Here is a 12,960-nt window from a genome sequence, read left to right as displayed (position 1 = left end):
CACATCCCCAGTAGGAGATGTGCCAGAGGCAGCTGATCGATGTTTCTCTCTCATCGATGTTTCTAACTCTCTATCTCTCTCCCTTCCTCTCTGTAAAAAATCAATAAAATATATTTTTAAAAAAAAAGTTCTTTTTACCATATCAGGCTTTTTTTTTTTAATATCTCATATTTTCTTGTGCTTCAGAATCTTACTCTTATACCTTACCAGAGCCATGGGTTTAATAGTGAAATATTGTTACAAGCTATGTTTAATTATATCTTAACAAAGTAGGATTGTATTTATTGATGAGAATATTGCTTTTGCTTCTGCCCAGAATGCATACACAGCCACAGCTATCAACAGCACCAACTTCTGCACCTCTGCGAAGGACGCCTTTGTCATTCTCGTGGAGAATGCTTTGCGAGTGGCTGCCATCAACACAGTAGGGGATTTCATGTTATTCCTCGGCAAGGTAAGAGCAAGTATATTACCGGAGATGTACAGTAAATTTTTGCATATAAACATATATATATTTGCTCTAATTTCAAAAAACATCTGGCCCACCAAAAGAAAATTAAAAGTAACTTAATATACTAGTATAGCAAGCACATACAAACTCCTTAGTATGTGCTAGGCACCTTTCTAAGTACTTTGTATATGTATTGTGCTCATTTAATCCTCTCAACAGATTTGTAAAGGAAGATCCATTGGGATTATCATTTTATAGGTGGGGAAACTGAGGCCCAGGGTGGTTAAGTGTAACTTGTCTATGTTTTTCCTTAAATGTTTTGAAGTATTAAGTAACAGTCCGTGTAGTGGTTAGGGGTACTGCATCTGGAGTTTGACTGCCTGGATTTAAAATCTGCCTCTTTTACTTACTAGCTGTCATGTACTAGTGTTACATAACCTCTCTGTGCCTCAGTTTGCTTATTTATAAATTTGGAATAATAATAATAATAATAATAATAATAATAATAATAATAAAGCCAAAACCTTAGGGTTGTGAGGATTAAATTGGTTAGTACCAGTACCTAAGACATTGCTTGACACATTGTAAGTTCTCAATAAATGTTAGCTGTCATCATTACTATACCATATGTAAACCCCTTTAAAATAGAGTTATATGTCTAGCCTTTGCTAATATACACATTATACATCAAAGTATAAAAGACACTGTAAATACATGACAAATATAACTAGCAGTCCCAGGTGATTCTCTTGAACACTCCTTTGGGTATATATGCTACACCATCACTGATATAGACCAGTACTTCTTATAGGCTGTGGACTGTGTCAGAATTACCTGGGGCACTTTTTTTTAATCCTCACCCGAGGATATGTTTTCATTGATTTTTAGAGAGAGAGAGAAACATCAATGTGAGAGAGAAACATCGATTGGTTGCCTCCCATATGCACCCTATCGGAGATCAAACCCGCATCTTAGATAATATGCCCTGACCTGGAATTGAACTGCAACCTTTTGGTGTACAGGACGACACTCCAACCAACTGAGCCACCTGGCCAGGATATGGGGCACTTTTAAAAAGCATTTTGCTGCACTTAGATCCAACCTATCAGACTTGGGGATGTACTAACTCTACAAGTGACTTCTAGTTGCCTCTAATAGTTTGAAACCCCTGTGTTCTCTGCTTGAATAAATGCGTGACACCCTTCCATTATATTTGGGAATAATTAGTACATCCTTTGACTTCTTTGCCTAAATATTAATAATTCTCGAAGGTTTTTCTCACATGACAATATCCACCTTTCACCTCAACAGCTTTTTCTCTCAACATCTAAGTTTGTCTGGGCCCCATCTTCTACCTATAACTAACTTAACAGTCTGAATGCAGTTTAACTTTTAGTGGCATAATGAGACCACAAAGAATCTCAGTCTTTCTATAGGGTGGACATAAAAAATTTGAATAAGAGTATAAGAAAGAACTCATTCTAAAATTGAAACCAAAAGAGTGGAAAGTGAATGTGATTAGCTCTCTGTGGAAATCACCTCAGAAAAGTTACTAGCAGAGAAGAGTCATAAGAGTTGGCCACAAAAATGGAGTGTGTCTGTGTGTGTGTGTGTCTGTGTGTGTCTGTGTGTTGGGGAGTTGTTTTCCAAATCTTGGATAGACCCAGATTTGCTCCCTAAAGTCATCCGATAGAAGGATCTCTTTACAGCTTAACCAGTATGTTATCCAATGCTTTATAACTCCTGGTTAAGTTCGTGGTGAATGAAAGATGCTTTGTTGTTGATAAATAGTAAAGAAGAGATGAAAGAGGAATTCTTGGCCTGACTGTCCTCCGCACTGGACAAGAGAAGGCCGTGGTAGTTCTGGAAGATTCTTCCTTTGTTAAGGCTTAATGCTAGGCCAGTAAAGGGCAAGCATATGTCTGAGATTCAAAATAACCTATTCCTGCCGAAACCGGTTTGGCTCAGTGGATAGAGCGTCGGCCTGCGGACTGAAAGGTCCCAGGTTCGATTCCGGTCAAGGGCATGTACCTGGGTTGCGGGCACATCCCCAGTAGGAGATGTGCAGGAGGCAGCTGATCGATGTTTCTCTCTCATCGATGTTTCTAACTCTCTATCTCTCTCCCTTCCTCTCTGTAAAAAATCAATAAAATATTATTAAAAAATAAAAATAAAAAATAACCTATTCCTGCTTTGTATCAGTACCCACGTATTTTCACTTACCTGGAAAGAGCCCTGAAGTTGGCATCATAAGATCATTATTGGAGTGGTATCTGCTGACCTTGGGTGGGTTGGCTAGCATGTTTCCCAGTCTATAAAATGAGATGATAATGTTTTCCATAAACCATTCATAGGGTTGATGAACAACTGAAATAAAATCTACTAAAACACACCAAAAAAATGTAAAGTGTTGAGTATGAGGTAATGAGGCATCAGAGTAGGTGGTTCTTGACAAGAATCAAATTGGTTATTTCCTTTATTCTCATGGATGTTTTTGGCAACCCTTTTTCTCACAGATAATCAAAATATAAACTTCATGGCAAATAATATTAAATTTGCCCCATATTCTATTTGAAATAAAATATGAAATAATGAAAAGGCTCTTAGTGATGTTTGTTGCAGCATTATTTATATCTGAAAACAATATACATGTCCAACTGTAGGAGAATGGTTAAATAAATGTTATTTTTTTTGTTGTTAAATAAATTTTAAATCACCCATAAAATGAAATTATGTAGCTGAATAAGTATTTATGAAACATTCATAATACTACTATAAATATTAAGGAAGAGCTTTTAATGATTTGTTTATACAATACTATTTCATAAATGTAAAAATGCTTAGAAAAAAAATCTGTAGCAGTACCGTGAAATGTCGGTAATTTTCTTCTTCTGAGTGCTAAGAATGTGCATAATTTTTCCCCCAAAAAAAGGCATACATTTATCTTAAGAATTGCCACAGGTGCCAAATAAGGGAAGCTTTAGAAAATAAGCATAACATTTGGAAAACTTGATTATTTTTAATGTCAACAAGGATGGTTCTTTAAATGTATATTATATGATATACATGTATACCTCTGTGTGTATATGGCACATAGGGGTTATACTTTCTAATTTGAGATGGAAAGGACTCATGTGACCATCACATATAAGTAGTACAGAGAATTTTACATCTGCCAACGATGACGAAATAGTGGTTTCTACCTCAGGGTATTACATATGGTCTTTGTTCTCTCTGCCTCAGGTGCTGATAGTCTGCAGCACGGGCTTGGCTGGGATTATGCTGCTCAACTACCAGCAAGATTACACAGTATGGGTGCTGCCTCTGATCATCGTCTGCCTCTTTGCTTTCCTAGTCGCTCATTGCTTCCTGTCCATTTATGAAATGGTAGTGGATGTGTTATTCTTGTGTTTTGCCATTGATACAAAATACAATGATGGGAGCCCTGGCAGAGAATTCTATATGGATAAAGTACTGATGGTAAGTACTTCCAGTGCCCTCTACTGCTTTAGGGATGAAAAGACTAATAAAATTAAACCTGTAACACTGGTGCATGAGGTTGGTCTTGGGGGAGCCAGGGAAGAAGGCCCTCTTGGCGTGGATGAGACCATTTAAGATCCACTTAGCTAGAGCAGTACCCATTAGTAGGCCTGAGTCCGCACTATTCCATTCTGCTGCCCCGCTCTCTGCAATTAGACAGATTTGAATTGACTTTTAAACCTGACTTTTAGCCCTTGAATTAGAATTAAAACATTGGACCATGTTCTAAGTGCACTTTCCTGTGGGGTGGGGCTCAAAGACAAAAAGTCTTAGTTCCCAGGTTGTAGTTAGTAACTCCCTGTATTTCTCTATCCACCACTTTTCCAAGTATGATTGCTGTCTACTCCATTAAAACTCATTATCCTAAGTATGCCAGGCCAAATGAAAGGCATTTTGTAATGAATATAGATGAATAGAACCATGACTGGTAGATTGTCTTGTTTTATATTATTCAGGATCTGAACCTTTACACAGGTACATTCAGATTCTTTATAGTTATGTCGCCTCTGCAGCTTCCCTATATTAGAACCTCAATGAAACCTTTTTTTAAATTTAGAAATTATGTTAAATGGTTTAAATACTAGATACTACAAAATTAAAGGTGCTTTTTCTTTTTTCATTTACCTGAGAATATATTTATTGATGTTTAGAGAGAGGAAAAGTGAGAGAGAAACATCAATTGGTTGCCCCCCCCACCCCATAACCCCAACTGGGATCGAACCCACATCCTAGGAATATGCCATGACCGGGAATCAAACCCGCAACCCTTTTGGTGTATGGGACAACACCCAACCAACTGAGCCATCTGGCCAGGACTTAAAGATGTTTTTTAATAATACCACCTCACTATTAAGCTGTGAAATATTCCTGTCTTAAGAGTGGATAATATTGAAAATTATCTCAATGTTAGATATTGAAAATGAAAGCCATCTTCCAGGAGAATGAATTTAAATTAAATCTATTTGTTTAAAATAAATGTGCTAATAAATAAACTAGATTTTTTTTTTAATTGCAAAATTATCCAATGAGTTAACTGACCTATTTGGTACTGATTATCTCTTTTACCAAGCACATCATCAACTAAATTTTGGACGTTTTCTTTTTTTTTTTTTTTTTTTTTTTTTTTTTTAAATATATTTTATTGATTCTTTACAGAGAGGAAGGGAGAGAGATAGAGAGTTAGAAACATCGATGAGAGAGAAACATCGATCAGCTGCCTCCTGCACATCTCCTACTGGGGATGTGCCCACAACCCAGGTACATGCCCTCGACCGGAATCGAACCTAGGACCCCTCAGTCTGCAGGCCGACGCTCCATCCACTGAGCCAAACCGGTTTCGGCTGGACGTTTTCAAAGTGGAATTTGACCCATGATAATTGCATCTCTTTTGTGACTATAGCATTTAGGAGAAGTGTTTATTTTTGTTTTTCAGCCACTGATTAAAGCAGAGCAAAAAAGACTGCAGCTCTGATGTCTGCTACTATTATTGATGGCTATGGTTTTAGGGCCTCCATTGACCAGTATTGAGTCAAAAATGTAAATGTTCTTTAGAATGTGAAAGGACCTAAGAATTTTGCCATTTGGTCCCTATTTTGCAGGAGTTTGTGGAAAACAGTAGGAAAGCAATGAAGGAAGCTGGGAAGGGAGGCGCTGCTGATGCCAGAGAGCTGAAACCGATGGTAGGTGGAGATGAGGAGGTGGCCGCCCTCCCCGAGTTTCACTTTCACTTCCTCTCTCTCTCTGTCTTCACCGACTTTGCCTCCTCGGGAGAAGCGTTTGCTGTCTGTATCACACAGGACATGCTGCTCTTTCTGTTTGTGTGTCTACCCATCACTTGGATGGCAGAATTCTTGTCACGCCTGAGACTGCCTTCTGTCTCAGTAAGCTGAAAGGAACACAGCATTGTCACAATGAAGAGTGGTCGTGGCAGGGTAGGGCATAGTTTTGTCCCTAAGGTGAAATTGCTGTTTCTGGTGTGTGTGTTTTTTTAATTTCCTTTGTAACTGTCAGTGGTTAGTTTTCATTGGACTGAACATTTGGTTGTGCACTCAAACTGACGGCTTGAGTTCTGTCATTTTGGAAGGTGACAAGAGCAGTTCCTTTCAACCTGCTAAAATCCATACTCCGCCATTTTTTAATATTGGTTTCTGTCTTTTCCCCTTGGCTGACTTTTTCTTCTGTTGCCTGGATTGTACTTCCCTTGTTTCTAAAGTTATTTTTAAGTAGCAAACAAGTCTCTTTTCATCAACACCCACATTTTCCACTCAGTAAGACAACCTGGTCTTCTCCAAACCTCAGCTCAGTTGTGGGAAGGATAAGTTACCTCTCTGGTCAGTGATACAGACATTCTACTATCATTTTGGGGGGAGCGGGGGAGAGCACCTTAAAGTTAATCATTGTAAGTAGACTCCTAAGCTGATAGATGTTCTCACTGCTGCATAACAACAGATGTCTCTAGCATATATTGGTCTAATTACTACATATTTTACAAATGTGTAGTTCTTAAATAGCATGTTTATTTCAAATATTATATAATTGCCTTAAACAATTAATTTTAAATAATCTGCCTTCTAATTGCATATAGTATCCAAAAATGTGAGGTAAAGTCTCTCTTTTCTTCTTTATACTTTAATAAATGAATTGATTCATAGTTTTCCAATGTAAGAACTATGTGATATAAAACAAGCCCATTTAAATATGTAAGAGTAAAGGAAGTGGGTTCATTTAAGGGGAGTGGAGGAAGCTATATATATGTATCTATATGTATATATGTATATATATGTATATATGGAAAATAATCACATATTCAATCTAAATAAAAGTCTCAGCAGAATATTTAGATATAAATGCTTTTCTCTGAACCCCTTCCAGTACCTATTTTGATATGTTCTTAATAGCTTTGATGGTTATGAAGCAAAATTTCAATGTTTAGACTCCCAAGGCACAGATCACTCTGATCATAAGTAAAAGGATGTAGCCAGTGGTTATATAGCTCTTACTTTAAAGTGTGCATTAGCCGGAACTGGATTGAGTTGGCAAGAGACGCCAACCAGCAATCCCTCCAGTCAGGTGCCTTGCCTCCCTAGCCCTTCTCTCTGTACCCCTCTTATTTCACGCAGGCCTAGGGGGAGGGCAGTGAAGATTGTGCCAGCCCTATGGTGGCATGGAAAAGTGAGGAAGACTTCTTTCTTACCACTGCTTGGCTGTCCTAATTACTCAGGAAATAAGGTTCCAAGCCTAAGACTTAAAAAAGGTGTAGAAAATCTTAAAATGTAAACCATCCTTCCCCCCCCCCCGCCCCCTTCTGTCTTCCCAGTGGTTGAAGTTTCCATTCAATTATTGTGCAGTGATAAGCATTTAAAGAAAGGGAGAAATATTTGGAGGTTTGGGACTAGCTAGATTGACCATGTAATTGATTGGCATGTAGTTCCGTATTCTTGAGGGAAAGATAGAAGGATTGTGGTAGACCAGAATGCAAGTTTACCTAAACCCCTTATTCATAATTAATAATACTAGGTTATGTGGCATTCTACCAGAAGCCAAAAATTGAGAAATGTTTTTCCCCCTATAATTACTTTCAGTTTTAAATTAATGACACTTAACTCAAACAATGCATTCAAATCTTCATTCAGGTTTTGCTTTTATTTTGTTGTTGTTCCTCAGTTCATTGCTTGCAATTAATGGCAAGTCCCCAAATACATCTTTTATGTGCATTGTTCTTCTGGTGCTTTGAACATTATAGTATTTGGTCCCTAAGAATGATGGTTTAAGTGGCAAAAAAAACTCCTCAGGAGAGAAGTGTGAGATGGTGCTCACAGGGTCGTTAAAGTCTTTAAACCCGCTAGTACCGCTCATTCTTATCTCTTTTCCACAGTTTGCATGGTAAGAGTGGACCCCGTACTACCACCACCATCTTGTATATGTCCCTAAAGAACTAGCTGAGAAATTCCCCCCTGAAGTTTGGGGACTGGTAGAATTGAGTATACTTCTTTGTATTTGTTATTCCCTTAGATGAGAGTTCTTGGTGCTGGCACTACTGTTTGAGTTCACTGTCTACCTCCCTCCTTATGGGATATTTTAATTTAGGATTTATTTTTAGCCTATAAAATAATGTTCAGGAAAAAATGAGGTTTAAAATTTTCCTTTTGACAGGGATCATTGAACTGGATATATAAGCACTCCCAGTTTTCCTCTTGGACATTTTTTTTTTTTTTTTGAGAGAGAGATCCTGCTAGTGAAGAAAACTTGGAAGGTTTGTGAGGTCTCTCTCTAAATCTTTGAAAATGATTTTAGGAAAATTTACCAAATGTGATATAGAGGTTTAAGCAAGAGACATCTGGTCATCTGCAGGAAAGCATCTACAGAGGAAAGAGAGAGAGAAAACCCGGGCGCTCTAGCAGCGTAGGCCAGAGAGGCTGCAGAGCTCGGAGATTTTCTAGAACAGCGGTGTGGTTTCCAGCATGCAATCGCATCACAGCCCCTGGAATATAGGCTCAGGGGAGAAGGCTTCTCAGCTCCTTTTGCTTTGTTGCTGTTTGTGACCATCTATGCATTTGTAACATCGTTCATGATCTCCTTCTAACGGTAATTGTCTAAGATGATACTCTGTGTGACTTTGTTTTCTAGGCCTCGGGAGCAAGTTCCGCTTGAACCTAGCCGACCGTTACGGAACCCATTGACATTCCAAACCAATATATACACATAACTATGTGTGTGTGTGTGTGTGGGTGTGTGTGTGTGTATATGTATATGTATGTGTGTAAGTATATGTATATGTATACACACACACACATAATCAGCCAAAATCAGAGAAAAGGAACAGGGATTTAATACCTTTTTTATGCTTATTTTTGTCGAACATGTACTCCTTTCATACGGGTGGCTTTTACAAGGCAACTGCCGTCATTTAATGTTTTCAATTGTAATTGTCTTAATGGAAATGTTAAGATTCATATCTGATTCACATTTTTGATAACTTAGAGGAGATTTTAACTTTAGTTATTTCAATTAGGTAAAATTATTGTACCGAATTCTCTGTCTAAAGTTTATTCAGGGGTGATTTCCCTGACACATGCATAAAATCAAGATCTTATTTTCCTGATGAATAAATCCTAGTGGGACCAGACTAGGTGTATGCTTTCAGAGAAATAAGGAATTACTCCAGTTTTCCCCAATCAAAAAAGCCATGTCATTTTACTTTGAGAAACACACGAGAGGACCCACTATGGGAAGTTTCAGAATCGCTCGTGCATTTGTCAGCCAGCATTAAAAAGTAACCAACTCCTCAGGTATTTGTAGTTTACCCTAATGCTTCTATAGGAGAGTAGGTAAAAAAGAAAAGGATAGATGATCTTTCTTATGCAAATTTTTTTCTTATGATTTGTCTTTCTTTTTTTTTACTTTAATAGCATCTTTCACACATTTTGTGCCTGATTTGAGAGGAAGCTGGAGCACCCAATGAGTTTATGTAGCCTCCAAATTTCTGTGTATTGATTTGCAGATTAAGTAATGCTGGGAGGGATAATGAAGGGAGAGAAACACTGAACACAAAGCATTGGCCATTCCAGTGGTTTAGGGCTAAATAGGCATTTTATACAAATGCTATAAACTTGGAAAATGGAATGGAGGGTGCTCCTCTCCTTGGCAATTCATGAAGCATCCAGAATTCTACAATGTTTAACTGAAGACTTGGTTAATGTTCTGATCCCCAAGTGTTGAACGTTTTTGTTTGTTTGTTTGTTTGTTTGTTTGTTTGGGGCTGGGTTATGGGGTTTTGTTTGTTGGTTTGTTTGTTTGATTCTTCTATTCCTGAAGCTTACCAGATATGAATGGCTAATATTCCATTGTTCTGCTTATTGTAATGGTGAATGCTTTAAGAAAAAAAAAGTGTAATTTGCTAAGAATGATTCATGATCTGTTTATGCGATAACTCCTTTTTGTTACAATTTTTTTAAAAAAGGCTATTTTTGTTAATGTAAAGTAAATATTTCAGAGCAAATTTTTTAAACTTATTGCACTAAATACAGGCTCTGTACAGAAAAAGAAAAGCCTCAGCATTTTATCATTCCATGGAAGGAGAATCTTTTGAAAGAAAGCATTGTCTCCTACCAGAATTAGACAGTGAATTGGACCGGTATTATGGAAATGCATACAATTAATGTCATGAGGGATTAATAAGCAACTGTTTGCTAATGTGCTTCCTTTCAAAGGGTTGGACCTTTAAATTGCTGCAAAAGGTAAATTTTATTTTTTTCTTTAAGTATCTGTATTCTTTAGCTAGGCTAAAATTTGCTAAAATGCCTTGGTTTCTTTTCAAAGCTCATGTAATATTTCTGATTTTTTCAGAATATTTGCAATAAGAATCAGAAATTTTATTAAAAAAAGAAAACACACAGTTAGGAGCTCATGTCTTGGCAAGATCTGGGAAACCAACATGTGAGAGTCGCTATTTTGAAACAATAATTCTCCAGAAGTTAACATCTAACATTGACAAACTGTATCATTGTACTATTTTATATCAGCAAAAAGGAATAAATATAATTATGTAACTAACAAAAAATTATCCAAATAGGTGAGAGAGCAAATCATCTAAGAAAATTCAGAATACCTTCTGTTTCATAGCCACACAGATTTGGGACATTAAGGGACATTGGGAGCTAAATTTATGATTGGCAAAAATCTGGAAGATGGGTATCAAAACAGAAGACGTTCGAGGAGCTAGCTCTTTTAGGAGGTGTCCCCCCAGAGTGACCTGATGGAAGGCTTGAATTTGGAAATTGGGTTCTGCTCGCTCGGACATCCCAACATCACGGACCCTTGCTGCTCCCTGCTCCAAATGCTCGCAATCTCAACTATTTGGAAACCGCCAGGAATGCTTTCTAATTCTCTCTCGCAACTAGAACTGTAATCAGAAAGAAATTTTGTATTTTTGTATAACTCGATTGTGTGCCATTTTATATAACAGGTCCTGTTTTACAAATAAATTCTGTTTTACTAACATTGTGTTTAGAAACTATGATCTATGTGTAACCATGTCATTTGAGTTCCAAATTAATATCCAGGCTGTTTCCCCTGAGTAAGTTTGTGTGCTCCGTGGGCAGATGTATGCAGATATGCATATGTACTACACTGGCACACACAGAGAGAGATTTGATGTGTAGAATATCACTTTCATCAGAGCTTCATTCTTTGATTCATTCTATAAAGCCTCGCAGAGGCTTTTTTTACAAAAAAAAAAAAAAAAAGCAATAAGGAAATGTTTTGAGGTTATGTCTGGGTGTTCCTGCTGCTGCTTTCATCCATTGCAAGTCATCCCTCAGCGAGCTATGGGCTGGCTGCCTTGTTGCTCCATCCACTGCCTCCATCTTCTGCCCAAGTGAGAAAAAATAGATGAAAAACAAAAATTACCTGCGAAATGGGGTTACCTGAACCATTTTATAGGCCATTTGACTCTGTGTTGTGTGTTGGTTTTTTGTTTTGTTTTTGTCTTTTTCTGTGGTGGATCTTCACAATTGCTCTCCGGACCCATAGCTTAAGGTCCTCGTAACTGTCAGTGAGGATCCTGGTGGCTGGAGCATCCTTATGGTTTCTGCCACCAGATGATTAAGGGTCTGGTGCACAGTTTGGAGTTTCTAGGCACCTGCCTCAAAAGTAAGCTCTGCTAATGTAATATGGAAGGGGGAAGGTTACATTTCTCTATAAATGTAAGGGATCCACCTTCAATGGGAAGCTTACCAATGCTTTCGGTAAACATTAGGAATGCAGGGCATTGAGATTGTATAATTCTTGCATGGATGAGCAGAGATCAAAGCAGGTCATTGCTTGAAACCATTTAATGCAATGTTTAATGTTCGGGATTAAAGCTCTTATCCCATCCTATAGCATAATTAAGTCCTAAGTCACTGTCATTTAAGTAGCTTAGTAGGGTGCTGGTCCCCAAACCTTTTCCATATGGTTGAGGAGGAGGCACTCACTGAGTCTGTTTGAAAATCATGCTGGAAATATGTTTTTCCTGTGTAGAGAGGCTCCTATACTCATATAGTTTCTTTTTTCAGTGAAGGGCATTCATCTGCCAGTTTTCAATTCCACTGGCCTTGATGTCTGCCAAGGGCGCCTTTGTCTTCCTAGGGCAGTTCCAGTCATAGCAAGGAGATGCCCCTTCCTTTATCCTGATCCTGAGTTGCTTTTAACCAGAGTGATGCTTCTCCCACCCCCTTCCTCAAAACGGCTGAGGGAACTGCAGGCACCCCATACCTGTGAGGCCACATCGCTGCCCCTGAGGCTGCAACCATTTCCGACATGCACCATACTAGCTAATAAAGGCCATTTCAGGAGATGCCCCCTCCACCCCACCCACCACCCATCTAGAAAGTAGATTCTGGGATCAGTTCCAGTACCAGAGCTGCCAATTACGATGACCTGAGCATTATTTTATTTTTTGGTCAGTAACCATCTCCTTTGAATTTTGGGAGTTTCGAATGGCCTTAACAGAGCCTTTGAGAAGTTACCTTCAGAAGGATCTTTATGCTTTCACCTCTCAGTGAGTTCACTACTACTTTCTGTGCTGCAACTTAAAAAAAGAAACTCTGAGTCTAGAGGCTTATCAATGCACCTGCCACAGTTAATTTCTGTATTGTTTTCATATATTCCATCTGACAGGAGTGCACTATAACAGCTTGCCTAGGGTAAAGATGTGGTCTGTGAATACATATTGGAAAATTGCGGGTTCCTAAGCAAATGCATAAAGCCGAGATTTGTGTATTATGTATTCCTAGCATAGAATGCCTTTGGCGTCAAGTGCATATTTGTGTGTCTTTGTGCACTACGGGTGCATGTCAGCCCTTTGAGAAGTAGGCCCTGTTCAGATACGGTGGCGGCCTTAGGAATTAGCTCATCTCTGCTTATTGGCATAGAGCCCACATTTTGAAAAAGCGACCTTGAGTGTGCCAAGAGAAAAATCTAAAGCTAAC

At 38.3% G+C, this 12,960-nt stretch overlaps 1 protein-coding gene across 9 annotated transcripts in view; it reads left to right on the top strand.

The window, feature by feature from the left end:
- The window catches only part of SLC44A1 (solute carrier family 44 member 1), a 155,927-nt gene that overhangs the window by 109,627 nt on the left and 33,340 nt on the right, over positions 1-12,960 (top strand). For 2 of the 9 annotated variants that reach the window (XM_036330144.1, XM_036330149.1), the window contains 4 exons: positions 317-454; positions 3,695-3,931; positions 5,590-5,670; positions 10,337-10,990. In XM_036330144.1, coding sequence (XP_036186037.1) covers positions 317-454; positions 3,695-3,931; positions 5,590-5,670; positions 10,337-10,369 — 489 coding nt within the window. In that variant the 3' untranslated portion in view covers positions 10,370-10,990. Of the gene's footprint in view, positions 1-316; positions 455-3,694; positions 3,932-5,589; positions 5,881-8,617; positions 10,991-12,960 lie in introns of those variants that run through there. The other 7 variants (XM_036330145.1, XM_036330148.1, XR_004971194.1 and 4 more) reach the window with 6 other exon arrangements.

The sequence above is a fragment of the Myotis myotis genome, unplaced genomic scaffold (genome assembly GCF_014108235.1).
Source record: "Myotis myotis isolate mMyoMyo1 unplaced genomic scaffold, mMyoMyo1.p scaffold_m19_p_12, whole genome shotgun sequence".
Lineage (NCBI taxonomy): Eukaryota > Metazoa > Chordata > Mammalia > Chiroptera > Vespertilionidae > Myotis > Myotis myotis.
The sequence above is the reverse complement of the archived record's forward strand: the minus strand, read 5'-3'. Positions and strand labels throughout refer to the sequence as shown.